Source organism: Bufo bufo, chromosome 10 (genome assembly GCF_905171765.1).
Source record: "Bufo bufo chromosome 10, aBufBuf1.1, whole genome shotgun sequence".
NCBI classification, from domain to species: domain Eukaryota; kingdom Metazoa; phylum Chordata; class Amphibia; order Anura; family Bufonidae; genus Bufo; species Bufo bufo.
The window spans coordinates 19,965,191-19,989,589 of record NC_053398.1 but is presented as its reverse complement, the minus strand read 5'-3'; the positions used below and the strand labels follow the sequence as shown (position 1 = coordinate 19,989,589).

Sequence of the window (24,399 nt, the reverse complement as noted above, 5' to 3'; positions counted from 1 at the left end):
TTCCAAAATCGCACGCGACTTGCGGTCGAATTGTATCTTTAAGTAGTTGCGCAGCGGCAAGTTGCAGGCAACCACTCGTTTTTTGGGTTTTTTTTGGGCTGCATGACCAGAAAATGGTGCACACATATACAGCTGTCAGTGAAAGGGTTAATTCAGTCGGTTGCATTCAGTTTGGAGTAATTTCTGAGTAGTTTGAGGTGCACAAATAATGTCCAGGTGACAAGGGGTTAAGCTGCTGTCTCCTCCCATTCGCAGGGCTGGCTTTGACTGCTTAGTTCCTTTGACCAGGAAGAGAAGTGTGCAGCAGCAGCAGGATGGCAGCTCGCTGCTGGGAAAAGCTGCAGGAGCTGACCCAGAAGTACAAGGAGTTTGTGGTCCAGAACCCTTCGGGGGCCACACAGGTGGAGGGGGCTGTGCGCATGCTCTCCTACCTCATTGCAGGTAGGTGGCTAGCATTTCACGCCTGCAGGCTGCTCTCATGTGTCACAAGCATGGTGACATCCGTGGTGTCAGCGATCTGCATGTCCGTGACCTCAGCCGCCCTGATCTGGGGCAGATAATGGAGGTGAACCTTCATCCCTGCCGCATTCACGCATCCTATATCCTAGATGTATCCCCCCCAAGGGCTGTATTACACCAACAGATTATCTGACCAATGACACACACAGATCTTTTGTTATACAATCCAACTATTGGTCAGATTGGACAGATATTGGTCCGTAGCCCTAGTTCAGGCTACTTTCACACTCGCGTTTGGTGCGGATCCGTTCAGATAATACAACCGTCTGCATCCGTTCAGAACGGATCCGTTTGTATTATCTTTAACATAGCCGAGACGGATCTGTCTTGAACACCATTGAAAGTCAATGGAGGACGGATCCGTTTTATATTGTGCCAGATTGTGTCAGAGAAAACGCATCCCTATTGACTTAGGCTACATGCACACGGCCGTTGTTTTGGTCCGCAGTTTTACAATGGGGCACACTCCGTGTGCTGTCCGTATCCGTGGCTCCGGCAAAAAAAATATAACATGTCCTATTCTTGTCCGCGCTTTGCGGACAAGAATAGGCAGTTATATTAAAGTCTGTACGTGCCGTTCCGCTAATTGCGGAACGCACATGGACGCCATCCGTGTTTTTGCAAAACACACAGCGGTCGTGTGCATATAGCCTTACATTGTGTGCCAGGACGGATCCGTTTGGCTCAGTTTCTTCAGGACACCAAAACGCTGCAGGCAGTGTTTTTGGTGTCCGCCTCCAAAGCGGAATGTAGACAGAACGGAGGCAAACTGATGCATTCTGAGCGGATCCTTATCCATTTAGAATGCATTAGGGCAAAACTGAACGGATCTCACAAACGGAAAGCCAAAACGCCAGTGTGAAAGTAGCCTAAGTTATATCTGAACCTGGTAAAGCTTGGTGACCACTAGGGTTGCCACCCAGCCGGTAACTTGGTGCCGGTATTTTCCTATAAGGACTGTGTGACTTCCATTGTGGAGCGCTCATCAGTACAGCCTCCTGCCCCCTCCCCCACTTGTGTTAAGATAAAAAATATATAATAACTCACCTCATCCATTTGATGGCGCCGCTGTGAGCACTCGCTGATGACTTGGGACACAACCAGCGAAATGTCATCACCCTGGAGCGCAGGTCCTGTCCTGCACATCCAGTCAGCAGCGAGTGTTCGCCGCGGCGCCATCAAATGGATGAGGTGAGTTCGTTTTTTGGGGTTTTTTTACACAAGAAGAAAAAGGGGCATTATTAATTCTGGGGGGCATTACTATTATTAGAGGCACTAATGGTGGGCATTATTAATTCTGGGGGGCACTGGGGGAGGGGGGGGGGCATTATTAATACTGGGAGCTACATTATGACATAGTGACGTAACACCCTGTGTTAAGCCACGCCCCCACAACCACACACCCTTTGGGGTGTGGCTTAACTTGGCCGGTATTTTTTGTTGGAAAAGTTGGCAACCCTAGTGACCACCAATATGGCCGCTGTTCCCTTACGGAAAGAACGTCACTGACGTTCCAAGATTCCTGAGCGGCAGACCTGGTTAGGCAGTTATACATCCCTTTAGTGCTTCCTAGATGTGCAGATTTACCGCTCAGGGGCCTGGGAAAGCCCAGTCATTTTAATTAGGCCTCATGCGTACTGCTGTAATACGGCTCTTTACAACCTCTGAGATGTAATGCTGCACCTATAGCAGTACCTCTGTATACCGTAGATTTTACATAGATATGAAGAAAAAATCATGGCATGCTCAGATGTTGTATCATGGAGGCATTCTCCCCTACAGCCTAAGGCTAGGTCTACACGACATTTGTTGCGCGACAATAAGTCGCAACTACACTGCAACATTTTGTTGCACTAATGTCGTCGCAACAATTTTTATCATGGCAGTCTATGGTGTAGCACTGCAACATGCTGCGACTGCGACGCAACAGTCGCAGAAAAATCCATCTCGAATGGATTTTCTGCGACTGTTGCGTCGCAGTCGCAGCATGTTGCAGTGCGACACCATAGACTGCCATTATAAAAATTGTCGCGCGACATTAGTCGTCGTGTAGACCTAGCCTTAATGTATCCGTAATGCGGTGGGGCAGTGAGGCACTATATGGCAGCACATGAAGTACCTATAGCTCCAGGGCCATGGTGACTCCATTTGCTATATTATGTACAGAACACCAGTATTAGACCTAACATCTGTGACAAGATGGTCAGTGGGTCATCCGTGAAGGATCCGTGTTTGGTCCGTGTGTCCACTTTTTTCCACGTGCACTGCCAGGCTGAAAATTCAGTTTCCAGAGCATCTCCTAGCAATGGTCAATAAAAATCACTGATGGAACACTGATGTCATCCATGTTGGTTTCCAGAGACCCATAGACTTCAATGGACCAAAGCAGCGCATGTCTCCGAGATTTTTCGATGTAAAACCACTGATGTGTTAAATAAACACATTAAAATCATTGGGTACGTGTGCTGTCCATGGAGAACACGGACAGCACACGCCTGCGACTCGCTGATGTGTGAAATAGGCTTGGCATTCAGCTCATGAAACACATTTCGCATGATGGCTGCATTTTTCTGGACCAATCACGGCTCAGCTGACCCGAACTCACTGTATGGTGGCGATTTATGATGCTGCGCTCAGGGGGAGCAGAACCACAATCGGGCTGGAGCCAGTCATTGTGATTCAGTGGGGTCTGGTCAGATCAGCTATGTTTGGTCCGGCCGTCGAATGGACAGCGTTTCACTGACCGAATATGCGCGTCTAAAATCGGTCAAATTCTAGGGACTGACATGGTTAATTTTTTCTTTTTTTTTCTTTTATTAGGACGCTTTACAGATTCCCATGAGTTGTCAGAGCTGGGTAAGTGCATCTTGATACTGGGTTTCTGCAGATGTAATATATACATTGGTATATTGTCCTCCAAACCCCCGGAGAGCGGCGGGCTCGGCCAACAGTCTCTTGTGTGGAGAGCTCCCGACCCTCCCTTGACAGACGATGTCACGAAGAGAAGGATCGGGCCGATATTCGTCCAATCGTTTTGCTTTCCCGGGAGATAAGCCGCTGCCAGAAGTGTCTGATATCGGCTTTCCCCATTGAATACATGCGCACCTTGAACTGAGCCGAACATGTACAGTATGTATGGGGGAGATGGCAATCGTTCTGCCAACAGCTACTGAATGCGTATGGCTGCCCTACGTTTATGTATTCATGAAAGAGGCTGTGTCACCTCAGAAAATGGTATTTATCACGTAGAGAAAGTTAATACAAAGCACTTACTAATGTCCATATTGCCTCCTTTACTGTCTGGATTCATTTTTCTATCACATTATGCACGGCTCGTTTCCATGGTTATGCAAACACAAGAAGAATTATCCCTCGGCCCAAAAAAACTCTCCTTCTTCAGGTGGAAATTTGGCATGTGACCCGTTAGTTGCGGTCATGTGACCCCCGCCGAAGAAAAAAGCCAAACCACGCTACTAGTAATACTAATTCTGTTAAAAACTATTACATTTTATATTCTATAAAAGATGCTTTTGAATAGAAGTATCACATTAATTTAATTGGGAACGATTTTATGTACTTCTATAGGGATTTTACTATGGTCACCCCTGAACTCGGGGACCGCCTCCCCCCCCCCCCCTATTCCCCTTTGACCTTTGTTTTAGGGGCCTTTTTGCTAGAGATGTGTGTATATATATACACTGCTCAAAAAAATAAAGGGAACACAAAAATAACACATCCTAGATCTGAATTAATTAAATATTCTTCTGAAATACTTTGTTCTTTACATAGTTGAATGTGCTGACAACAAAATCACACAAAAAAAAAAAATGGAAATCAAATTTTTTAACCCATGGAGGTCTGGATTTGGAGTCACCCTCAAAATTAAAGTGGAAAAACACACTACAGGCTGATCCAACTTTGATGTAATGTCCTTAAAACAAGTCAAAATGAGGCTCAGTAGTGTGTGTGGCCTCCACGTGCCTGTATCACCTCCCTACAACGCCTGTTCATGCTCCTGAGGAGGTGGCGGACGGTCTCCTGAGGGATCTCCTCCCAGACCTGGACTAAAGCATCTGCCAACTCCTGGACAGTCTGTGGTGCAACGTGACATTGGTGGATAGAGAGAGACGTGATGTCCCAGATGTACTCAATTGGATTCAGGTCTGGGGAACGGGCGGGCCAGTCCATAGCATCAATGCCTTCGTCTTGCAGGAACTGCTGACACACTCCAGCCACATGAGGTCTAGCATTGTCTTGCATTAGGAGGAACCCAGGGCCAACCGCACCAGCATATGGTCTCACAAGGGGTCTGAGGATCTCATCTTGGTACCTAATGGCAGTCAGGCTACCTCTGGCGAGCACATGGAGGGCTGTGCGGCCCTCCAAAGAAATGCCACCCCACACCATTACTGACCCAATGCCAAACCGGTCATGCTGGAAGATGTTGCAGGCAGCAGAACGTTCTCCACGGCGTCTCCAGACTCTGTCACGTCTGTCACACGTGCTCAGTGTGAACCTGCTTTCATCTGTGAAGAGCACAGGGCGCCAGTGGCGAATTTGCCAATCTTGGTGTTTTCTGGCAAATGCCAAACGTCCTGCACGGTGTTGGGCTGTAAGCACAACCCCCACCTGTGGACGTCGGGCCCTCATATCACCCTCATGGAGTCTGTTTCTTACCGTTTGAGCAGACACATGCACATTTGTGGCCTGCTGGAGGTCATTTTGCAGGGCTCTGGCAGTGCTCCTCCTGTTCCTCCTTGCACAAAGGCGGAGGTAGCGGTCCTGCTGCTGGGTTGTTGCCCTCCTACGGCCTCCTCCACGTCTCCTGATGTACTGGCCTGTCTCCTGGTAGCGCCTCCATGCTCTGGACACTACGCTGACAGACACAGCAAACCTTCTTGCCACAGCTCGCATTGATGTGCCATCCTGGATAAGCTGCACTACCTGAGCCACTTGTGTGGGTTGCAGACTCCGTCTCATGCTACCACTAGAGTGAAAGCACCGGCAGCATTCAAAAGTGACCAAAACATCAGCCAGGAAGCATAGGAACTGAGAAATGGTCTGTGGTCACCACCTGCAGAACCACTCCTTTATTGGGGGTGTCTTGCTAATTGCCTATAATTTCCACCTGTTGTCTATCCCATTTGCACAACAGCATGTGAAATTGATTGTCACTCAGTGTTGCTTCCTAAGTGGACAGTTTGATTTCACAGAAGTGTGATTGACTTGGAGTTACATTGTGTTGTTTAAGTGTTCCCTTTATTTTTTTGAGCAGTGTGTATATATATATATATATATACCTGCTCCTATGATGTTTAATTTAAGTAACCATATTTCACCTGAAGAAGGGGAGTTTTTTCCCCCCCCAAAACGCGTTGTGAGGCATTTCTGTAACCAATAAATATTTAAAGACTGCTAATAACTCCAACTGGCCGGTCCGTTTTTGCGCGGAGGAATGATTCTTCTTGTATTCGCATAATAATCCCCCGTGAGGTTCCAGGCACCCTTACCTGAGGAGATCCACATCCGTGGCTGCATACCGACCACATCTGGGGAACGATAAGTTATTCCTGACACGTCTACTATAGTGTTGTGCCTATGTTTCTGCACAACACCCTAAGTTTGAGCCTCCAGTTGGAATATCGTCTCGAATCCCTTATATACGTTTTTTACCCTACTTTTTTGTTTTATTCATATAGTTAACAAAGCCTGTATTTAGTATAATAATCACAGGTCGGCACTGCTGTTTGAAGTCGCGGTGCACGAGTCTATGGGATGGCGTCCCAATGTAGAATTTGCAGAAAAGACCGGCACTCGCTGTAGATAAATCTTGTATTTATTCAGTCACATATACAGGCAATAAGTGACGCGTTTCGGTGCTACTGCACCTTCATCAGACTTATCTTAACAAAGCCTGTGTACGCGTTTCCATTGTTATGACCACCCTATAATCCAGCAGCGGTGGTCGTGCTTGTACACTATAGGAAATAGCACCAGCTCCTCTGGTGTTCAGGACAGAGGGAACACGTATAGGCCACTTCTTTTCCTATAGTTTGCAAGCACGGCCACTGCTGCTGGATTACAGGGTGGTCATGGAAATGAGCCGTGTATAATGTGATGGAAAAATGAATCCAGCCAGCAAAGGAGGCAATATGAACAATCAGAATACATTAGTAAGTGTCTTGTATTAACTTTCTCTACGGGATAATTGCCATTTGCTGACGGCAGACAACCCCTTTGACGGCTGCTTATAGAACGCTAACATAGTCTACAGAGCTGTACAGAAATAGTCACCATACACATCAGTCCTTGTCCCCATTGGGGCTCACAGGCTCAAGTTTTATTGTCTCAGACTTATACACAATTGGATGAATTCACACATTTAAAAAAAAAAAAAAAAGCTTGGGAAATTACCGCATCATAAAAACGCGGTCAAAACTAGTGTAAAGGAAAACTATCTTGGTTGCCAATAGCAACCAATCAGATTTCACCTTTCATTTCTCAGAGCTCCTTTGAAAAATGAAAGGTGGAATCTGATTGGTTGCTATGTCCTACCTAGTTTTTAGAGTGTGCTTTTTGTTGCTTTTTTTTATTTATTTATTTTTACTGCAACATGTAAATCCAGCCTCTGTTTCCTAGATAGCCAATCGGCTATGACTTAAGGCTGGGTTCACACATTGTGGCGAATCTGGGTAAAAAAAAACACACCACAGAAAACCGAATGTATCTTTGCCCCCAATTGCCGATATTTCTTTATTTATTTTTATGTGGTAACTTCCCATGTGTCTTACATCTGATGCACATTAATTTTACGTCTTCTTCTGTGAAAAAGTGCGTTTGGGCGATTTCACATTGCAAAACCGCAGCAATTGGAAGCAGAACTTCCTTTAGGCCCCTTGCAGGCGAGCGTGAGCGGATTAGGTCCGGATGCCTTCAGTGAAAAATGAGCGATTTTGCAAGCAAGTTCATTCAGTTTTGTCTGCGTTCAGTTGTTCAGTTTTTACCACGCGGGTGCAATGCGATTTAATGCGTTTTTCACGCGCGTGATAAATAACGGAATGTTTGCAAACAACATCTCTTAGCAACCATCAGTGAGAAACGGATCGCAGGACCACTTGCTTGCGGATGCAATGCGATTTTCACGCAGCCCCATTTACTTCTATGGGGCCAGCGTTGCGTGAAAATCGCAGAACATAGAACATGCTGCGATTTTTCACGCAACGCAGAACTGATGCGTGAAAACCAACGCTCATGTACACAGACCCATTGAAATGAATGGGTCCGGATTCCGTGCGGGCGCAATGCGTTCGCATCACGCATTGCACCCGCGCGGAATACTCGCTTGTGTGAAAGGGGCCTTAGGCCTCATGCATGAGACTGTATGCTTTTTTGCAGATCCGCAAAACACCAATACCAGCCGTGTGCATTCTGCATTTTCCCCTTCCCGCAATAGGACATGATCTATTTTTTTGCGGGACCGCGGTACGGACATACGGATGCAGACAGCCCATGGTGCATTGAAATTAATGGGTCCACATCCAATCTTCAAAAAATGCGAATCGGATGCGGACAAAAACTACGGTTGTGTGCATGAGGCCTAATATGGCACAAGTGCAGGAAACAAACTCTCCATCCCAAAGCGACGGTGTGAGCGCCGCGTCTGAGGGTTCATTCATTGTAAAGTGTGCAGCCATTTTGGATCATAATTTATTTTTATTTTTTTTGTAAAGTTTACTCCTCCTCCAGTCTCCTGGGTATACTCAATGATGGGATCCTAAGGAAAGAATTTCTTAAACCACCACCAACTGTAAGTATCCATCACTTGTGCAATAATCCATAGGGATTGCGCAGGTTTAGAAAAACATGGCCGCATTATTTTAAAAATGGCGCCTCGTTGGGCCATAGGTTGCATTTGGTATTGCAGCTCAGCTCCATTCACTTAAGTAGCTGAGCTGCAGTATCGGAGACGGCTTGTGAAAAAGGGTGGCGCCGTTTTGGGAAGAAAGCAGCCATGTTTTTTTTTTTTTGTTTTTTTTTTACTCTTCTCTTATAAATTACGATACATTTTTAATAATCAGCCTTTCTCTGCTCCATCTTTCACAGGATGCCGCCCAGCAGCGTCTTAAAATCTGGCTGGGAGTCTTGGAAAGCCTGGAGGTTTTCATAGAAATTGGATCTGCTCGTGCATGGGGGGATAAAATAAGATGGGCGGCCATACTGGTTATACAGCTGCTGAAGTGAGTATCGTCGTCACCCACAAGCAGCCATTTTGTCTTGAATTATTTTCAGCAAGAAACCGTAATGTCACAAAATGGCTGCCTGCCTCAGTTCTCTTCTTTAGTATTAGAAATGATATATTAATTTATATATATCTACTTCTGCAGAAGCTGTGACAACCAATATGGCCACCATAAAGGCACCAATGAGAGTTGTCACCCAGCTTTTTTCTTTTTTTTTTTTAAGGGGCTTATTAGCTCCAGATTGGGACTGCTTGGTAGCAGTCCCTCTAAAAGGTGTCATGGCGGCTCTATAGGTTGTCACACAGGCTTCCTAGATACAAATGTATGTCTTTCCCTCTCACACTTTTCTCTTTTCCCTTTAGGGCCTGTCTCCGTATTGTGCTGCTCCTGTGGTATAAGTCCGGTATCCAGACCTCCCCCCCTGTCACTCCGATAGACCGTGAGGCGGTCATGAACCAAACAGGTCTGCTTTTATGTTATTGAAACAGACGCGTAAAAAGCTCTGCAATCCTATTGCACATAGAGAGAATGAATTTTAGTAACACAAAAACAAAGATTGTAAAATCATTGAGATCGTTCTCAATAATAATTATTTTCATCCGTCTCCAGAATAACGAGTGCTATGCTCTCCAGCTTCCTCCAGGGGGCGTGCGCCACTCCAGCTATTTCTATGGGGCTATCTAAGCCTGTATCTTTGGGCTGCACTCTGGCGCCATCTACTGTCCATCACACCACATAGCACCTGCCCTTCTAGTCTGACAGTCTCAATGAGCAAACCCATTTACCACGTCTCCGGTGCCAAATGTGGCCAGTGATTGGCATCTGCCCTTTCATTACACTGCTGGCTTCATCTGTTTTCTTTCATTCATTTTCTTTCAGGTGAGGAAAGCGATGAAAAGCAAGACACCTGTTTTGTGGGCAGCCGCTCCAGCCGCGCTGTGCGCTCCCTCAGTGACAGTAAGGGTTCATTTGAAGCCGACTCATTCCATTGAAGTCTCCATTGTGATTCCTATTTGTACATTTAATCCATTTATTTATTTTAAAGCTCCCTCTGGCCGTAATCGTTTTTGGAGAAGCCCGCAGGTCTCAGAGCAGAGGAAGGAAGGGCGCAATGAAGAGAATGGGAAACCTACAGATCTGGGGACGCTGGGCACCATAGCCGAAACAGTTCACGTCCTGAGACCTGTTACACACCGTATCCTTTGCTGTAGCCGACCCCTTCCATTTTTACTTTCTCACTAGTTCTCCTACATGATGAAGATGGTCATCTTTGATAATATGCAGTCTGCTTCCTCCGTGATCGCACCTTAACTCTCCATTGCCAGTGGCGAGCTTGGCCGTATGGGGTCAGAAATCGTGGAAACCGTGGTTGATGGCTGCTGGATTGGATATTGCCAGGTTAGAAGCCACATTTTGGACTTTCAGTGTGACTCTACAGGAGGGATCAGCAACCTCGTCTCTCCAGGTGTTGTGAAACTGCAACTCCCAGAGTCCTCCTTTCACGTCTGTCATCTACAAAAACAGCCAAGTAAGTCTGCATGCTGGGAGTTGTAGTTTCCAGCAGCTGGAGAAGCGAAGGTTGCTGATCCCTCTACACTGCAGTATGGGAGGCTCTAAGACAGAGGTGGAGAACCTGCAGCCCCGTGCGACCATTTCATGTGGCCCCCTGCCAGAAGATGCTAATGACCACTTCCATTATGGTGGCACAGGAAGGTGAGAACAGCGCTGCACTGGCTGTACTCGCCTTCCCTGGTCTTCTTCCGGCACTAGGACTTGACGCTGTGCACTGTTAGGTCACAGAACAGCGTGGCGGGAAGATGACCACGGAGGGTATGTGACTCTGCCAAGTGGCAGCGCCGTCCGGAGCTGGAGAGGTACGTTTTATTTTTATTTTAGATGTCTGATCTGAGGTCTGATTTGGGTCTGATCTGGGGGTGGGGACGGTCTGACCTGAGGCTGAAGGGGTCTGATCGGGTCTGATCTGAGGCTGATGGAGGTGGGGGGAAGATCTGAGGCTGATGGAGGTGGGGGGAAGATCTGAGGCTGAGAAAGGGACAAAGGTAGGGACAATTGCGAAGAAAGAGGCAGGGGGGAGAGTGAAAGCTGGGGGAACCCCTCTCTGGGATTAGCTTTGCTGCCATTAATGCCAAATAAAGAACTAAATGTATAACATTCTCAACTTAAATATTAGACGGTAGAATGTGTGGTCAAAATGGCGCCTGTACTATTTGTAATATATATAGCGCAGATGCCATTTTGTGCTTCAGAAATACAGCGCTTTTTTTTTAGATTGAAGCTTAATTTCTGTAACTGACCCCTAAAAGACACACCTGCCCATAAAACACAGGTTTTAGAGGAGGAAACTAAGAAAAAACTATATTTTGAACTAAAGGTGTGTTAAAATTTATGGGGGGGGGGATATCTGCTGTGACACTTATATGGTGGCTGACACTTATTGGGGGGGTGTTCAGTGACACACTTATGGGGGCGCACTTTAATAACACTTTATTGGTACCTTTTTCACAGGAAAGCCTCTTTTGACTGTACAGTGTAAATACTGCAGACCACACAGGGCCGCACGTACTGTAATGTAGCAGAGCCGAGATGTGATTACATACAGAGAGCTATGCAGACTCCAGCGCAGCACTTAACGCTGCATGTGAAGGGGCGGCTGATCCATCAGCATTTCTCATTTCTATACTCGAGGCCTGTTGGAGCTCTTTGTTGCAATGCTGTATAATTTCACGTGGCTCTGAGTACATGAGCAAATGTGGTTCCCAGAAACCTTCACCCTGCAGTTCACGGCTACTTGTCCTCTTTTACAGCCTGTCCGTTCTGCGTGACATCCACCCTCTGAGCCGCAGGGAGCGAGGAGAGCTGAGGAGAAGGACCCTGCTTTTAATTTATTACTTGCTTCGTTCCCCTTTTTATAATCGTTACACTGAGTGAGTATCCAATGGAAATGAATATCAGCATCCTGATTCCATTCCTAAAGGGGTTGTCTTGTTAAAGATGGACCCTTTAATATGAGAGGTTGAGACCCCTGGCGATATGGCCAGTTATATATTCACCGCCGTGGCTGTAGGATCGCATAGCAGCAGAGGAATGGCCCTTCAAGTAATGTATGAGACGCCAAGCTGTCCAGATGGACCATGGATCAGGACAACCATTACTATAATATCTATTTGGGTTTATGGAGGCCAGGGTGGAGAGCTGCGAATTTTCAGTGGCAGGTTTGACTCCATGTATTAAAGGGATCTTTCCCAGTTACACCAGGCATGACGCCTTGTAGTTCTAGCTCGGCTGAATGTAATGATACTTTTTACTTAAAGGGGTTTTGCCTTCTCAGACAATGGGGGAATATCGCTAGGCTATGCCCCCATTGTCTGATAGGTGTGGGTCCCACCTCTTTAATGAGAACGGAGCGGGGAAATAAACAGAGGGCGCACTGCACATGCGCAGCCGCCCTCCATTAATTTCTATGGGGCCGCCGAAAATAGCCGAGCGTTGGCATGGCTATTTCCGTCTGCCCCATAGAAGTGAATGGGAGCAGGGAACACGCGTGCGCGGTGCGCTCCCATTCACTTCTATGGGAGCAGAGCTTGAGGGTGGACGGACCCCGGGAAATCCGGCGTCCTCCAGCCACAGCGCTCCTCGTTCTGTTCTCATTGTAGGTGCAGGTCCCAGAGGTGGGACCCACATCTTTCAGACATATCCATAATCCATATGTAAATGAGCGGTTAAAGGCTATGGACACCTTTTGGGGACTTTTTTTTGTTTTTATTGCATTTTCCTCATTTTGGCCTAAACTTTTTTTCATTTGGTTTATTAAAAATGTTCAGTCATTTCTGAGATATAAGGGTTAAAATCAGTCTGTTTGCAAGCTGTCACAGTCTGTTTTCTTTGAATCCAGTCACCTGACAGCTCGTGTAGCTCTCATCTCTGATCTCCTAAACACTTATTAAACTGATAAGAATATGGCTTAAATAAGAATTAAGCTATAACGAGTGTTTATGAGGCCGGGAGAACAGAGATGAGAGCTACACATGAGCTGTCAGGTGACTGGATTCAAAGAATTTCTAGCCCAAAATGAGTAAAATACAAAAAAAAAAGTTCTCCATTGCCTTAAGTGCACTAAGGGTGGACCCAAGGAAAATCTATGCACCCCTTGCTCCTCCTGCTTCCTCTGCAAGCCCCTCCCTCTCCTTGATTGACAGGGCCAGGTGATATGACTATGCAGGAACCTGGCCCTGTCAATCAAGGAGAGGGAGGGGCTGGCAGAGGAAGCAAGAGGATCAAGGCGCATGGCGTGGCTTGGTCCCGCCCTCTGTGCACTTAACTGCTCATTTGCATATGGATTAAACGTACTTATTCTCCAGAATGAAGCAACGGGTTACCTTTAAATGGTTGCCTATTGGTCAGCATGCAATATGCAGAAAACATGTACGGATGAACAAACCTTTCAGATTGCTTTAATATTGGGGGAAAAAAATCTTTTGATATATTGTAAAATATTTTGGTGTATTTGCAGAATTCGCCTGCTCCTCCTCCTACGTCTCTTGGGAGACTACGTCCCAGGGCTCGGACTGGTGGCACGTAAGTGACTCCGTGTATGATGGCTGTGGCTGAGTGCTCGTGGCGTTCTGTATTGTAACCTGCTTGTCTCTATGAAGGGCCTCTGATCGACTACCTACCTGTGTGGCAGAAGATTTACTTCTACAACTGGGGTTGAAGGACTCTCGGGGTTCATCTGGACTCTTCTTTGCTCCTCGGTCGGACACTAGGATTACAGAGTATACTGTGTTACCAGCATGTCAATATGGCACCATCACGGCTCAGAAGGGATGATTGGGACATGAAATCTGGATTTTTCAATAATAAACTGTGACTATATTTCTTAGGCCTCCTGCACACGAACGTGTGCGCCCCGTGGTCGTTCTGCGGCCCACAAATTGCGGGCCGCAATGCAGAAACACCACAGAGAATCGCAGACCCATTCACTTGCAATGCACGAACACCGCAGCAGATCGAAGACCCATTCACTTTGATGGGTCTGCGATCCGGCCGTTCTGCAAAAAGATAGGACATGTTCTATCTTTTTGCGTAACAGAAGTACGGGACGAAACCCCACGGAAGCACTCCGTAGTGCTTCCGTAGGGTTCCATTCCGCGTCTCCGGATTTGCGGACCAATTGAAGTGAATGGGTCCTCATCCATGATGTGGAATGCGCACGGAACGGTGCCCGTGTATTGCTGGTCCGCAATACGGCCACGGAGAGCACACGTTCGTGTGCAGGAGGCCTTAAACTGTGATGTTTCCTACGACTGTCTAGGATACGAGAGAGACCCTGGGAGAATTGCGAACACTGGATTCTGGGATACTTCTATCATTTCCATTATTAAAGGGTTTTTAAGAGATTAGAAAAGCCTGGGGGTTGCTTCCAGAAAGTGTCACGTATGTCCAAATGCTGGATCTGGTATTGCAACCCATTCAGTTCAGTGTAATGCACACACAGCCCATGGAAGAAAGCAGCCATGTTTTTCTAATGTCATCAGCCACTTTCATTTTGTATTTTATTTTTTTTAAATGGGTTGTCTGCGATAAATGGTATAAAAAATGGTAGACTGAAAAAAAATAATAATAATAAAATACTCACCTTGATAGAGCCTCCCAAACCATGCGGCTCCAGGCTCCGCTGCTTCAGATCCCCTATGGACTTGAAGTGTGATGTGCTGTCTCCATACGTGTCACTGCTGCCAGCCAATCAGTGGCTCCAGTGATGACATGCATGTGGCCCATGACCACACATTTCAAGTAGGCTCTGACAAGGTGAATAGGAGCCTACGCCCTGCCACCCCATAATACCAACTTTACACAGATCGACTGAGCTGCCAATTATTGGGAACAAACTGTTCTTGTAAATTGCTTACTCATCGGAGGAGCTGAGAGCTACATTCACATGCCCCTTACTGATCGGCAAGGGGGCCAGGAGTCGGATCCCCACTGATCTAATTGATGACCTATGCCAGGGATCAGCAGCCTCCGACCTCTTGAAACTACAACTTCTAGCACGCACGCTTGCTTAGCGGTTCTTCAAACTCTCACAGAAGTAACTATGGGTTATAGTTTCACAACAGCTGGTGTTCTGGAGGTTGCTGACCCCCCGACTTGTGCTAAGGAAAGACCATCAGTATGCCGATTCTACATAAAACCTTTAATAAGACATTCCCTGAGATCTGCTATGCACATGTACCATGTTGTCTTACATATTGGAAAGCCAAGCTATCGGCTATCTCTCCAGCCCCTCCAATGTGTCCTGAAGGGGAGAGGGGACAGTTGCTATGGCAGTGACTGTCTCCCTTAAGGGTGTATTAGACAGCCCGGTTAAACAGGCGATTGTTGGGAAGGAAACGTTCCTTCTCAGCAATCGCCTGCTTGCTAGTGGAGGAGACCGCTGCTGTTACATGCAGCGACCTCCTCCGCGGTAAGGGGAGGAGCGGTCGTTATGCCATCGCTCTTTCCCATACTGAATTATCGTTTGCCGGCAGCAGACTGCAATTAGACACCACGATCTGCCGCCTACAAACGATTTGTTAACCTGACAAAAGATTTGGATCGCCCAATGAGCGAGAGTTTGCTCGTTCATCGGGCAATTGGTGGCAGTATTAGACTGCCAGATGATCGTTAACGAGCCTTACTATGAACGCTCGTTAGCAAACATCTGTTGAAAAAGCGTCATGTGTAATACAGGCTTTAGCCGATCCTTACCGGCAGCGTCAGAAAGGCCCCCATACACATTGGATAGTTGTTTGGTCAGTGGGTTCAACTGACTCTGCCCATCAAACATCTTCTCTACCAAGATGAAGCAGAGCATGGACCCTCAGCCTGACACCTCCACGCATGGGTCCGATAGCGGTTACATGGGCTGTCTCTATGATATTACACCTTGGGACCTATAGCCACAATGGTTTCCACTGTCCAGTAACTTTGCAAAAGCTTATTTCCTGCCGATTTATGTTACATGATGCTGTAATTTACATCCAGAGCTGCGTTCAGAATTCTGCTGATACTCTACTGTATCTATATGACCCCAACAGCAAGTAAAGGCTCCCTTGATGGGCGGAGAGATTGATCTGATAATTATTAGGGGGCAATGTCTTGCTTAGTGACTGGTTATGTGAATCGTTGGTATAATTCGGCCTCAGTTGTCCCCCGGTCTCTACAAGTGCTCTCTGCAGGAAACCTTAAGGGGGGGGATGCTGAGGATCTCAAAATTGCTGAGCTCTCCTCCCCCACCGATCTGATATTGATGATGGGCCATCACTACTGAGACTAAGAAACTTTGGATGTGAATGGAGAAACTTCTGTGTGACTTTAAACCTGTACCAGATAAGAAAAGCAAAGTTCCTTAATAATTTTTTTTTTTTGTAAGTTTAAACATAAATTCATTGAAAAGTATTATTTTCCTTCAAAGATTTTTCCAATTCTGCTGTACGTGTGGCTGTGACTTGTACAGTGAAGTCCTTTGTTAAATTAATCAATGCGATGATTGTAAAATAAAGTTTAGTCACTTTTCTCCACTTCTCAATAAAAAAGATATCTGATCCGTCTATTGTCTCCCCTGGTCACATGACTCATTGTGATGTAAGAGGTTCTATACTCTCCCTCACCATGGCTGGAAGTCGTGTGCTCTCGCTGGCGGGCCTAGTCCTTCTTCTAGAAACCGTCACGTGTCGTCCGGCTATACCCAGGTGTGCACCGTATGTAAGGAGGTGGCAGAATACCGAGGTACTGTGGATGTCACCATCCTGATCTCTCTGATTGCAGAGCTCGTCGTGACATCCCCCTGGATTTTGAAGCTCTTGCTGAGATGCCTGTGGAACACTTTGGACTTGTAGATGGTAATGGGGGTTTTATGGATATGTTTATAGTTTTCTGTTCCTGATATCCCAATTTCTACTGTCGTTTAAAGGGCATCTGTCAGCAGATTTGTACCTATGAAACTGGCTGACCTGTTACATGTGCACTTGGTAGCTGAAGGCATCTGTGTTGGTCCCATGTTCATATGTGCCCGCATTGCTGAGAAACATGAGGTTTTAACCTCTTAAGGACACATGACGTACCGGTACTTAAGGACACATGACGTACCGGTACGTCATGTGTTGTTCCGATCACTGCCGGCCGGCAGTCATTGAGCAGGCACCTAGGCTAAATGCGCGGGGGGGTCCCGTGACCCCCCCATGTCGGTGATCGCAACAAACCGCAGGTCAATTCAGACCTGCGGTTTGATGCGCTTTTTGCAGTTTCTGATCCCCGCGGTCCCTGACCGCGAGGATCAGAAACTTTATAATGTCCAAAATATATCTGTATCCCCCCCCCCTGCACCCGTGAGTGATTTTAGCCCGGTGGGAGGTGCAGGGGGAGGGTTGCGGGCGGTGCGGCAGGCGGGATCGCGATCCCCCGCCCGCCTCCCCTTGAATGATCGTTGGTGGTTAGTGGGTATACCAGGGTGCCAGCACATTGCTGGCACCCTGGTATAAACGGCTGACATCTGCGATGCGATGTCAGCCGTTTAACCCTTTCCATACAGCGGTCCGTACGGTGACCCCAAAAAATATTAAAATGGAAAATCTGCCAAAAAAGTGAAATTTTGAAATTGTATCTCTATTTTACATTCAATCTTGTGCAACACCTAAAGGGTTAACAACGTTTGTAAAATCAGTTTTGAATACCTTGAGGGGTGTAGTTTCTTAGATGGGGTCACTTTTATGGAGTTTCTTCTCTAGGGGTGCATCAGGGGGGCTTCAAATGGGACATGGTGTCAAAAAAAACCAGTCCAGCAAAATCTGCCTTCCAAAAACCGTATGGCATTCCTTTCCTTCTGCGCCCTGCCGTGTGCCCGTACAGCAGTTTACGACCACATATGGGGTGTTTCTGTAAACTACAGAATCAGGGCCATAAATAATGAGTTTTGTTTGGCTGTTAACCCTTGCTTTGTAACTGGAAAAAAAATATTAAAATGGAAAATCTGCCAAAAAAGTGAAATTTTGAAATTGTATCTCTATTTTCCATTAAATCTTGTGCAACACCTAAAGGGTTAACAACGTTTGTAAAATCAGTTTTGAATACCTTGAGGGGTGTAGTTTCTTAGATGGGGTCACTTTTATGGAGTTTCTACTCTAGGGGTGCATCAGGGGGGCTTCAAATGGGACATGGTGTCAATAAACCAGTCCAGCAAAATCTGTCTTCCAAAAACCAAACGGCGCACCTTTCACTCTACGCCCCGCTGTGTGGCCGTACAGTAGTTTACGGCCACATATTGGGTGTTTATGTAAACGGCAGAGTCAGGGAAATAAAGATACAGTCTTGTTTAGCTGTTAACCCTTGCTTTGTTAGTGGAAAAAATGGGTTAAAATGGAAAATTAGGCAAAAAAAATGAAATTCTCAAATTTCATCCCCATTTGCCAATAACTCTTGTACAACACCTAAAGGGTTAACGAAGTTTGTAAAATCAGTTTTGAATACCTTGAGGGGTGTAGTTTCTTAGATGGGGTCATTTTTGGGTGGTTTCTATTATGTAAGCCTCGCAAAGTGACTTCAGACCTGAACTGGTCCCTAAAAATTGAGTTTTTGTAAATTTCAGAAAAATTTCAAGATTTGCTTCTAAACTTCTAAGCCTTATAACATCCCCAAAAAATAAAATATCATTCCCAAAACAATTCGAACATGAAGTAGACATATGGGGAATGTAAAGTCATCACAATTAATGGGGGTATTACTATGTATTACAGAAGTAGAGAAACTGAAACTTTGAAATTTGCTAATTTTTCAAATTTTTTGGTAAATTAGGTATTATTTTGTGCAAAAAAAATAATTTTTTTGACTTCATTTTACCAGTGTCATGAAGTACAATATGTGACGAAAAAACAATCTCAGAACGGCCTGGATAAGTCAAAGCGTTTTAAAGTTATCAGCACTTAAAGCGACAGTGGTCAGATTTTCAAAAAATGGCCTGGTCCTTAAGGTGAAATAAGGCTGTGTCCCTATGGGGTTAATATATGCAAATGAGCCTATAGGAGCAATGGGGGCGTTATCATTACTCCTAGAGGCTCTGCTCTCTGCAACAGCCGCGCCTTCTGCACTTTGACAGGATCGGGCAGTGGAAACATGATCACACCCGGTCTTGTCAATCAAAGTGCAGAGGGCGCGGCCGTTGTAGAGTGAGCAGAACCTCTAGGTGTAATGGTAACGCCCCCGTTGCTCCTAGAGGCTCATATTGCATATATTTTTCTCAGCAATGCGGGCACATATGAACATGAGACTAAGGCTCCATTCACACGTCCACAAATGGGTCCGCATCCATTCTGCAATTTTGCTTAACGGGTGCGGACCCATTCATTTTCGATGGGGACGGAATGGATGCGGACAGCACACAGTGTGCTGTCCACATCCGCATTTGCGGAGCGCGGCCCCGATCTTCGGGTCCCCAGCTCCGCAAAAGATGGAACATGTCCGCAGCTTGCGGACAAGAATAGGCATTTCTATAGGTCCGCAACACACCATGGACGTGTGAATGGAGCCTTAGGGCTAATTCAGACGGCCGTATGCTGCCCGCAAAAATGCGGATCCGTTTTTTTTGCGGACAGTTCAGCATGTCCGCAAAAAAACGCATTGCATTCCGTTTTTTTGGTGACCCATAGACTTCAATGGGGCCATTTCCTGATTTTCACTGACAAGTATAGGACATGTTTCATTTGTTTTGCTGAGCCGTGCAATGGAAGAAAAGGCCCCATAGAAGTGAATGGGACAGCATCTAATGCGCAAAAAAACGGATCAATTTTGTGGATAGCATACGGCCGTCTGAATGAGCCCTAACACAGACGCCTTCAGCTGCCAAGCGCACATGTAACAGGTCAGCCAGTGTCATAGGTACAAATCTGCTGACAGATGCCCTTTTTAAAGGGTCATGATGAAGCTTGTGGCCCCAATACAATAGAGCCACCGCCTAACATTTACATTACTAGTGTATGAGGGACCTTTGGGGGTCACCTCAGTTTACAAGGCCAAGGTGCAACCTCTGTACCCCAAACAACTGCGCCACTGCTTCAAGCAGTCTATGGATCCATACGGTACCACTATACCGAATCCAACAGGGAAAATAAATTGTGCCCTGCTCCTCCGGGTGAATGGTTCTGTAATATAAGGCCACCATATGGTCGCACGTTAAGTGCTTATGGTTTTGCTTGACTCTGTTGTATGTATGAAGCTCACAGGGGTCATTAAAAAGGAGGTTTTTTTTTTATATTTGCAGGACATCCTGTAGAGCTTTGATAGATCTGAGTCGTATCTCTGGCACCCTCCTTTCTCTGTTATTCCTTCTAGAAATAAATAAATTGAGGTGTTACCATTTATGGAGTGTCCCTACGTACTCTGATTAGGTCCAGTGAGTGCTGATAGTATGAGACCTGTGTAGGGATGCACCCCTTTGACAATGGAAATGGTAACACCCAGTTGTGCTTAAATTTCTAAGAAGAATAACAGAAGAACTGCACAAGGCAGACTTTAAGAATTTAAATTATACTGAGTGATTAGTGTTAGGGATGAGTGCATAAAACTTCGTTCTAATACTGTACAGAGCAGGAGCTCCGTACAGTATTAGAATGTATTGGCTCAGATGAGCCGAAGTAATTGCTTCGTGAAGTCTCGCGAGATTTCGGGTAATAACTTCATAAATTAATTTGTGCTGTGAAAAAACATTTTCCAAACAAGTTCGGGAAATGGTTTTTTACAGTACAAATTAATTTATGAAGTTATCACACGAAGTCTCGCGAGACTTCACGAAGCAATAACTTCGGCTCATCGGAGCCAATACATTCTAATACTGTACGGAGATCCTGCTCCGTACAGTATTAGAACGTAGTTTTATGCGAATCAACTATGGATGTTTCATCCGAAGTCGATTCGCTCATCCCTAATTACTGTGCTCAGTGTATAGACAGTAGCTCCCTCTAGTGGGGGTGCAGGTAACATGAAATTAAAGAGGATCTGTAAGTTCTTCTGATGGGTATATTTTAGTAAATACCTGCATTCTTTGTAAAATAATGCTAGAGCTCTTTGCGTTGTGTCTTTCCTCTGTTATTCCTTCTAGAAATGTATAAAAAAAAAATTGGCAACTGGGTGTTACCAGTTGGGCTTTGTCCCTACACACTCAAACACTGTCCAATCAGCGCGGACAGTGCCAGACTTTTTAGGGGTACACCCATTTGACAAGGAAAATGGGAACACCCAGTTGTCAATGTATTGATAAGTATTCAGGTGGAATAACAGAGGGTAACAGCAGGACACACAGTTATAAGACAAGGTGCCCCAGAATCGATATTTCTTTGGGATTTTCTAGTATGTAATAAAGCAGACATGATGGGGGGGGGGTTTACAGGTCCTTTTTAAAGGGGTATTCCGGTTATATTAAGTAATCTCCTATGAATAGTATAGGGGATAGCTATTAGATTGGTGGGAGTCCTACTGCTGAGACCCCCACTGATAATGAGAATGGAGCACCCCATACTCAGAGCGCTATACTTGGCTATCTCCGGAGCTCCCATAGAAATTAATACAGCGGCCGCATGCATGCCTGATCAAGCGCTCTGTTCTTTTCAGGGGAACTGCAGGGAGTATGGGGCCCTCATTCTCATGATCTAGATAAGTAGTAGTTATTCCCTATCCACTGGATATGGGGTAACTTAACATAATCGGAATACCCCTTTAAGTTTGCATTGCTTCCCCCCACCTACTGGGCAGCTGCACAGATGACACATATGATAAGTCGCCCTAATTATGTTTAAAGGTGATCAGGAAACTTCGGCACGCCAGCTGCTATGAAACTACAACTCCCAGCGGGCAAACATGCTCGGCTCTTCTTCTCACTCCTATAGAAGTGAACGGAGCATTCTGGGAGTTGTAGTTTCTGAACAGCTGGAGTGCCGGAGGTTGCTGATCCCTGCTGTAGACATATTCAGGTACCAGTCACGTGGATTACGTTTTTTCCCACCTTGCGGACCATTATTTCCAATGATAAAACATATCATGAGATTGTGATTCATTTTTTCGTCTCTAGAATACGGGGTGCTGCCGAAACATCCGTCCTTTCACCATCGAGTGACCCGTAAGCAGCCAAAAGGGCTAGCACAGGCGGGAAAAAGCAAACGTGATGGTCCAGACATGGAGGAGCTCTACTACGATGACATCATGTAAAGCAGATGGATACAGAGGCTCCGGGAAGGATTTATTTTTGGGGTTGGGGGCATATAGGAATAAACCCTTATGCTATGTATAAGTGACGGCGCCGCTGGTACCATTTATTGGTCTCCAACCTGTACAGAAAGTTGTGGCACTACAACTCCCAGCATGACAGTGACAAAAACTAGAGGTCCAGAAGGTCGTTGTTGAATGCCTCTTTTCCGGAGGACACGGCCTCTCCTTGGCCACGTGGGCACACGACCTCAGACGGGTAAGAAATAAATCTCAGGCTGTTTATTTGAGAAGCAAGGAGCTGCCCCCAACCCGTAGAATACCCCCCCCCCCAGTACAATCGATGACCCCGTAACACATTTATTTTAAAGGGCCAATCACTTTCAAACAAATTTTTTACCAACAGGATAAAGCATGGAGTCATTCACAGTTATATAGGCCAGATTCAGAAATGGTGGCGGTCAACGATTATCCCAGAATTCCCCATAAATATGCCGCTAATTATTATAAGCCGGTGCCAGACACCTCTGACGCCACTTACATTGGGAAACCATCAGCAAGTCCATATGTATAGTGAAAAGTTCTACAATTTTCAAATATATCTTGTGTTTTTAAAGGGTTTTCCAGGCTTTTCACACTGATGGCCCATCACCAGGGTAGGGGCTCATGCACACGACCGTATGGCTCTGACCGCGGATTCTCTCACCCCCAGTCAGTCACTAGAGCGGCAGACATGGCTGCCTGTGGGGAGGGAAGCACCCCGGCTGCCCCCAGCTCACCTTCCATTCAAGCAGTTCTTCCATGGGGGCATGGCTTCTGCTGACAGATGCTATTTAAGGAAGCATGCTCTGATGAGTGCTGCGGCCTCCTCACAGCTCACCAAGAGCAGCGCCGTCCATTAGAGAGTGGTTGTGCTTGGTATTGCAGCCCAGGCTGATTCACTTGAATGGGACTGAGCAGCGCCTAGGCCATGTGATTTTTATTGTGAGGTCACATGGACTAGGAAGAGGCCTAATCGCCCACCGAGCACTGCGGCCTCTTTCTACAGCTGATTGGCGGCGGTGTCGGGAATCAGACCTCCGCCAATCTCATACTGATAACCTATCCTGAGGATAGGCCATCAATATCAAAATCCCAGGAAACCCCTTTAACACAATTTTCAAGATCTCTGTTTGCTGTGAAGGGGAACATTTGTATCCCCCAGGAAATAAATATTTCAGTCATGTAGAATTCTGATGCTCATGGAATTTAAAGGGTCACTCCAGGCAAAAAACTAAAATTGAATCCTTTGGCCAAAGTCACGGAGCTGCACACGCTCCCGAAATTTCATCTTCCTGAATGGTGCCTTTACAGAGTGAAGTCCCCTACTAGGCCGAAGCCTACGGTACGGTGCTGTCCTGAAACGGTATAAGAAATAACCGCTGACGGAATCGCATAATTTGACAATATTGACTACCCCCACGCAGGACGCCAACAGGACACCAGTTATCATGGGGTCCGATTAAAGTTAAGATGTAAAATTACCTCAGGTTTATGTCTCTCGGGCTCCGTGACGCATCATTTCTGTCAGTTTTGACATTTTCACCTCTGTGGGAGTGGCTTAGTGGTATGCACCGCCCACTGCCATATATGGACTGAGGGTTCGTTATACAGCGGACTCCTTTACTGAACAAGGAGTCATGGAGTCAGCCTCCACTAGATGCTGCAATGTGGAAAATATGTAGTAACAGGAAATAAAAGGGAGCAGAAATAATCCCGGACCATGTAAAAGTAAGGGTGCACTCATACAACCGTATGTATTCAACAAAAAGAAAAACTGATGCAACATGGACGTTATCCGTGTTTTGCAAACCGCAAAATACATGCGGTCCTGTGAGTGCACCCTAAGGTCCCATTCACATGACCGTATTTTTGATCCGCAACTTTTGCAGATTGAATGCAGACCTACTATTCATTTCAATAGGGCCGTGAAAAATGCAGACAGCACTTCAGCACTTCCCCACATAAGGGATAGAACTAGTGGCGTAACTGGGGTGCTATAGGCCCCATGGCAAACTTTGGATCGGGGCCCCTCCCTCACGCTGTGCCCGGTCGCACCCTCTGTGTCCGCAATTGTCACCCCCCTGGTCCCTGATCGCTGAGTAATGCCCCCAGTAATGTCTCTCACTGCCCCCAATAATGTCCCCAGTAGTGCCCCCCACAGCCCCTAGTAGTGTCACCCACTGCCTCCAGTAATGGCCCCAGAAGTGCCCTCCACAGCCCCCAGTAATGTCCCCAGTAGTGTCGCCCACTGCCCGCATTAGTGCTTCCCACAGCCCCTAGTAGTGTCCCCCACAGCCCCTAGTAGTGTCCCCCACTGACTCCAGTAATGTCCCCCAGTAGTGTCGCCCAC

At 46.3% G+C, this 24,399-nt stretch overlaps 2 protein-coding genes across 2 annotated transcripts; both read left to right on the top strand.

Moving 5' to 3' along the window:
• Positions 1 to 266: 266 nt before the first annotated feature.
• On the top strand, positions 267 to 13,777 carry PEX16 (peroxisomal biogenesis factor 16). Its single transcript, XM_040409135.1, has 11 exons — positions 267 to 441; positions 3,340 to 3,375; positions 8,250 to 8,326; positions 8,623 to 8,756; positions 9,122 to 9,222; positions 9,639 to 9,716; positions 9,805 to 9,954; positions 10,085 to 10,157; positions 11,585 to 11,704; positions 13,291 to 13,355; positions 13,433 to 13,777. Exons 1-11 carry the CDS (start codon positions 315 to 317, stop codon positions 13,489 to 13,491), a joined length of 1,020 nt encoding a protein of 339 aa, XP_040265069.1. The 5' UTR covers positions 267 to 314; the 3' UTR covers positions 13,492 to 13,777.
• A 2,653-nt stretch (positions 13,778 to 16,430) lies between these two features.
• On the top strand, positions 16,431 to 22,010 carry C10H11orf94 (chromosome 10 C11orf94 homolog). The gene is made up of 3 exons (XM_040408866.1): positions 16,431 to 16,510; positions 16,587 to 16,660; positions 21,874 to 22,010. The coding sequence occupies exons 1-3, from the start codon at positions 16,431 to 16,433 to the stop codon at positions 22,008 to 22,010; spliced, it is 291 nt and encodes a 96-aa protein (XP_040264800.1).
• The last annotated feature ends 2,389 nt before the right edge of the window (positions 22,011 to 24,399 follow it).